Source organism: Brassica oleracea, chromosome C1 (genome assembly GCF_000695525.1).
Source record: "Brassica oleracea var. oleracea cultivar TO1000 chromosome C1, BOL, whole genome shotgun sequence".
In the NCBI taxonomy this organism is placed as follows: Eukaryota; Viridiplantae; Streptophyta; class Magnoliopsida; order Brassicales; family Brassicaceae; genus Brassica; species Brassica oleracea.
The window spans coordinates 36,130,387-36,136,992 of record NC_027748.1 but is presented as its reverse complement, the minus strand read 5'-3'; the positions used below and the strand labels follow the sequence as shown (position 1 = coordinate 36,136,992).

The 6,606-nt window shown below is 38.4% G+C and overlaps 1 protein-coding gene and 1 pseudogene across 1 annotated transcript; one reads left to right on the top strand and one right to left on the bottom strand.

Moving 5' to 3' along the window:
• Positions 1 to 720, top strand: part of LOC106338676 — a 15,013-nt pseudogene extending 14,293 nt beyond the window's left edge.
• Positions 721 to 1,343: 623 nt separating this feature from the next.
• Positions 1,344 to 5,651, bottom strand: LOC106311846. The gene is made up of 5 exons (XM_013749194.1): positions 2,992 to 5,651; positions 2,358 to 2,889; positions 2,185 to 2,284; positions 1,707 to 2,096; positions 1,344 to 1,627 (listed from the first exon to the last, which is right to left on the bottom strand). Exons 1-5 carry the CDS (start codon positions 5,111 to 5,113, stop codon positions 1,421 to 1,423), a joined length of 3,351 nt encoding a protein of 1,116 aa, XP_013604648.1. The 5' UTR covers positions 5,114 to 5,651; the 3' UTR covers positions 1,344 to 1,420.
• Positions 5,652 to 6,606: the final 955 nt, after the last annotated feature.

Below are 6,606 nucleotides of genomic sequence, written 5' to 3'. Positions count from 1 at the left end.
TATTATCTTTTAATGAACGAAAACATTTTTTTTTGTTTTTATAGGTAAGCCATTGTTTAGCTACTGGGCACCCACCTAAAGATTGGTTACGTGAGATAGTTTGTGGTCCAAAGTTTGTTGCAAAGTCATATCCGAGATATTGCACACGAGGATATGCATTCAGAGTTCTTAAGGAAAATATTGTAAGGAGAACAGTTGATTGTGGGGTTTCTTCGTCATCCGGAGACGATGTGTACTACGGTAACGTACGCGAGATTTTGGAAATTCAGTACCCGGGAATGATTGGCATGAGATGTATTGTCTTCAACTGTGAGTGGTACGACAACGTTGTTGGTCGCGGAGTAAGCACTGACGCATTCGGTGTTACATCTGTACATTCGCGACGACGACTGGATTTTTACGATCCATTCATTCTTGCTTCACAAGCTGACCAGGTATGTATGTTGAAATATATTTTCCATCGGAAGTAATCATATATAATTACTTCGACTTATATAATTTATAATTTTTCAGGTTTGCTATATTCGTTATCCGCGGATTAGGCAAAGGAACGATCCTTGGATCGTTGTCATGTCAATAAATCCCAGAAGCCGAGTACAAGGAGTATTTGATCCACTACAACAACAATTAACCGAAGAGGACGGCGAGATTGGAGAGTTTGACGAAGACAATTCAGATTCATCATGTTCATCATCAGATAATTCCTCAGATGGAGAGTAGATACTCTTTTATGAATGTATATGCAAATTACTTTTAAACATTGTAGATTTCTTCTAAAAACAAATTATGGGTTTGAAACGTTGTATACTTTTAAATTACAAAAAATAAATTAGATTTGTTGATTCTAAAATCGAACGGTTTTGATTGATTGATTATATACGGTTTTGATTGAATGGTTAATATGTCATGTTCAAAGTTTTTAAACTGTGAGAATACAATGGTGAGATTTGTAAAACAAAAATCAAACTGAAACTCTAAATTGATAATGTCCGTCGGTATTTACCGACATATTTCCGACGAACCCCTCAAATTCTAGGTGTTCGTCGGAAATACGTCGGTAAATACCGACGGAATACCGATGAACCCCTCAAATTCTAGGGGTTCGTCGGTATTCCGTCGGTATTTACCGATGCATTTCCGACGAAACCCTCAAATTCTAGGGTTTCGTCGGAAATGCGTCGGTAAATTCCGACGGAAAACCGACGGACATTATCAATTTAGAGTTTCAGTTTGATTTTTTTTTAACTTTGAATCAAAACCGTATATAATCAATCAATCAAAACCGTTCGATTTTAGAATCAACAAATCTAATTTATTTTTTGTAATTTAAAAGTATACAACGTTTCAAACCCATAATTTGTTTTTAGAAGAAATCTACAATGTTTAAAAGTAATTTGCATATACATTCATAAAAGAGTATCTACTCTCCATCTGAGGAATTATCTGATGATGAACATGATGAATCTGAATTGTCTTCGTCAAACTCTCCAATCTCGCCGTCCTCTTCGGTTAATTGTTGTTGTAGTGGATCAAATACTCCTTGTACTCGGCTTCTGGGATTTATTGACATGACAACGATCCAAGGATCGTTCCTTTGCCTAATCCGCGGATAACGAATATAGCAAACCTGAAAAATTATAAATTATATAAGTCGAAGTAATTATATATGATTACTTCCGATGGAAAATATATTTCAACATACATACCTGGTCAGCTTGTGAAGCAAGAATGAATGGATCGTAAAAATCCAGTCGTCGTCGCGAATGTACAGATGTAACACCGAATGCGTCAGTGCTTACTCCGCGACCAACAACGTTGTCGTACCACTCACAGTTGAAGACAATACATCTCATGCCAATCATTCCCGGGTACTGAATTTCCAAAATCTCGCGTACGTTACCGTAGTAGACATCGTCTCCGGATGACGAAGAAACCCCACAATCAATTGTTCTCCTTACAGTATTTTCCTTAAGAACTCTGAATGCATATCCTCGTGTGCAATATCTCGGATATGACTTTGCAACAAACTTTGGACCACAAACTATCTCACGTAACCAATCTTTAGGTGGGTGCCCAATAGCTAAACAATGGCTTACCTATAAAAACAAAAAAAAAATGTTTTCGTTCATTAAAAGATAATAAGTAAAACGGTTAGTTACCACTAATTACTGATTAGACACTTACATAATCAGAAAGCCATGTTGCAAAGTTGTTTTGCTTGAGTTGTTCGAGTTGTTCTTCTGTCGCATCCGGGTACTTTAAGCGCATCTCTGCCAAGTAAATACTGTAAAAAACACAAAAATGTTAGATATGTTTCAAAAATATTGCAAATAATTCATATTTTTAAATCTATGTACCTCTCATATTCAAGAATGTCTTCGCAGTTTGTAAGCAAATATGTGTGCAAATGAGCATGCTCAGCCACTGTAAGTATCCGGTCCGTTGACTTTCCACTATGTCGTCCAATTTGTGTAAACATGTTTGGCACATAAACATAATAAGTTGCCCTTTCACCTCTATCATCATGCCGTGCAGGTCTTCGACTTTTTGTTCGAACTTCTGATGGAAAGTAGTATTCAGCAAAGTTTGAGGTTTCCTCATTGATGCACTGAGCCACTATTGATCCCTCCACCTTGCTTAAATTCTTGACCTTCTTCTTCAGATGAAACATAAACCGTTCGTACAAATACATCCACCTGTACTGCACGGGACCACCGAGTGCCGCTTCTCTCGCAAGATGAATAGCAAGATGCTCCATAACATCAAAAAATGATGGAGGAAATATCTTCTCGAGGTTGCATAGGATCACCGGTATTTTAACTTCCAAATTGCGGATACCATCTGATGTGAGTGATCTCGAGCATAAATCACGGAAGAAAGCACTTATCCCTACATACACGAAGAAAACAAATTCCATAAGCATATATATATATATATAAGCATTAAAAAATAATATGACAATTAATTTAACTATGTTAAATTTTAAAGTACCTGCGGTTGCTTCGTGGACATTTCGTGGCAATAGTGCGGAAAACGCAAAAGGAAGGAGGCGCTGCATCATTACATGACAATCATGGCTCTTCAAGCCAGTAAACTTCCCTTCACTTTTGTCAACACAATTACGCAAACTTGATGCATAACCGTCTGGAAATTTAACACTGTGTGTTATCCAATCAAAAAACTCTTCTTTTGCAGTTGCATCCAGTCGATATATGGGAATAGGACCTTTACCGTGCTCATCAACATGAAGTTCGGGACGAGCACAAATATCAACCAAATCCAGTCTTGACTTCAAGTTATCCTTCGTCTTGCCTTGGACATCAAGGATGGTGTTCATCAAATTGTCGAAAAAGTTCTTCTCAATATGCATGACATCTAAACAGTGCCGCAACAAATGAGTCTCCCAATAGGGCAAATCCCAGAAGATACTCTTCTTATGCCAATTATGATTTTCCCCTACACCATAAATCGGTTCATGTCCGTTTCCACCCACGTCTGGCGTTCTATCTGCACCAAAATCTCTTAATTGTTCCTTCAACTTTTTGCCACTTACTTCTTCAGGTGGACTGTCAAACACCCTCTTGTTCTTTGTAAACAATGTCTTACTCTTACGATATGGATGATCGTGTGGTAGAAATCTCCTGTGACAGTCAAACCAACACGTTTTCCGACCATTTTTTAGTTGGAAAGCATCTGTGTTGTCTTGGCAATAAGGACATGATAGCCTCCCATGCGTGGTCCATCCAGATAACATACCATATGCTGGAAAATCACTTATTGTCCACATAAGTACTGCTCGCATCTGAAAATTCTCTTTCCGCGAAACATCGTATGTATGAACACCGTGCTCCCATAATAATTGCAGCTCATATATCAATGGCTGAAGAAACACATCCAGTGATCTCTTAGGATGATCTGGCCCGGGAACGAGAATTGAGAGGAACAAAAACTCCCGTCGCATACACAAATGTGGTGGTAAGTTGTAAGGTGTCAAGATTACCGGCCACAATGAATATTGTCTTCCATGCTTTCCAAATGGACTGAAACCATCTGTGCATAATGCAAGATACACATTTCTTACCTCAGATGCAAATTCTGGATATGTTGATTGAAAATGCTTCCACGCCTCTGCATCGGAAGGATGTGTTATCTCACCATTTGTTAAGTGCTCAGCATGCCATCTCATTGGTTCTGCTGTTCGTTCAGACTGATATAACCTCTTTAATCTTTCAGTCAACGGCAAATACCACATTCGTTTGTATGGCACCGGAACTCTTCCAGTCGTATCCTGATAACGAGGTTTCCGACAGAATTTACATCTCTCCCTGTTCTCATCTGCTCTCCAGTAAATCATGCAGTTATCGATGCATACATCTATCACCTGATATGGTAAGCCAAGACCAGCGACCAATTTTTGTACCTCATAATATGAGCCAGGTGCAAGATTATCTTCAGGAAGAACATCTTTAACAAAATCTGCAATCGCATCCACACATTCTTCAGCCAAATTATAGTCAGTCTTTAGCGCCATCAATCGACTTGCGGATGATAAAGGTGAATGCCCATCTTTACATCCTTGATACAATGGCTGCTTAGCTGCATCTAACATTTCAAAAAATCTTCTGGCTTCTAGATTGGGTTGTTCTCGTTCGCCTTCCTCTTCACATGGGAAATTTTCTACATTGGGTTGTTCTTGTCTATCTCCTTCCTCTTCACCCGACGGTAAATTTTCTCCATATGCATCATATACCATCTGAACAGTCCCTATCCCAAAATCTACATCCGTGGTAGGTTCATCTAACCTATCGGCAGTTTGAGGTTCGCTACTACTACCATACTCAAATCTTTCTCCATGAAGATACCAAATCTTATAACCACGTGTAAATCCTTTCAAATATAAATGACTCCATACTTCCATTTTTTTGACACGGATATTATTCTTACAAGTAGAACATGGACATAATAAATACTTACTTGTTCTTGCTTCCGGTTGACTTTGAACCACCCCCATGAATTCTTGAATACCACGTGCGTATTCCTCCGTAAGTAAATTTGTATTTGGATCCATATGAGGTTGATCTAACCAAGAACGGAAATTATAAGGAGTACCCATAATTTATATTGTTTTGTTGTGATTTCAATGAATGAAGGAGAGGTCGTATTTATAATGAATTGGAAATCTTTCCGACGGAAAATATTCGTCGGTATTCCGTCGGGAATCATAACGGCTAAATTAACGTCCTAAACCCGTCGGCGTTCCGTCGGTAATTTAAACGGATACTAACGGCTACATAATCCGTCGGTATTTCGTCGGGAAGTGCAACGGCTGCAAATTCGTCGGTTTTCAGTCGGGAAGTATAACGGCTGTTCAATCCGTCGGTATTCCGTCGGAAAAACCGACGGAATTATGACCGAATTCTTTCATGGTCGGTATGCCGTCGGTATTTCGTCGGTAAGTGTCAATTTTTTGCAACGGTCATATATTTGTCAGTTTTTTGTCGGTTTTCTGTCGGGATCGTATGACGAAATACCGACGAATGTATTCTGTCAGGATTTTCCGACGCAGTTCCGACGAATTTACCGAAATATATTTCCGACAAGTTTTCGTCGGAATTCCGTTGGAAAATCCTGACAGATTTTTTTCGGTCGGTTTTTCCGTCAGTATTGTCCGTGTTTTCTTGTAGTGCGATGTTGCCATATCTTTAAAGGGAGATACCTACTGGCTAGATTCAGAGACTAATGAAAACCCTAGCATACTCAGATTTGATTTCATAACAGAGAAATTTGAACGTCTACCTCTTCCTTCTAATAGTGATGAGCATAATAGGCTTGTAATTCTATCGACTGTCAGAGATGAGAAACTTGCGTTGTTATGCCAGTACTCAGATAGTACTGGTTCATTAAAGATGAAGATATGGTTGACCAATTCTAAGACTGATGAGGCCAAAGATTTGTCGTGGAGTGAATTCTTAGTATGTAAGGTTGTGATATATGATATGACAAGGATGAAGAGTTTCTTGGTGGACGAGGAGAATAAAAAAGTCTTGTGTTGTTATAAAGACCATGAATATAGGACCAGAATTTACATTGTTGGAGAGGATACGTATAAAAATGTCTATAGAGAGGTTCTACAGGAGCAACGATCACGTGTTGCTCCACATCTCTTCAGTTATGTTCCGAGTTTGGTTCAAATTCCTACAAGTCAGAGTAATCCTTGCTGCAAAAGAAAAAGATGATTGGCTTATTAAGTCAATAATCAAATTGTTTTTTTTTTAATATCCTCCTATACATTAAAAGAGAAGTCACTTTAATGATTTTTGCTGAGCTGGCACTCATATAGAGCTTCTCAGGAAAAACGTTATAATTCTATTGGCTGGTTTTTTTTGAATTTTTCTTTTTCATTTATTTTAATCAATCGCTTATGTAGACAAGCCCAAAACTATTGTCAATTTCGTTAAACCCATATATAGCTAGGGGATAATAATTATCGATTTAGTTTAGCCTTGGGTACCGGTTTGGGTTCGGGTCGGGTATTTCAGATTTTTGGGTATTTCAGTATAGAGGTATAGAACCCGTTCGAGTATTTCTATACTTCGGGTCGGGTTC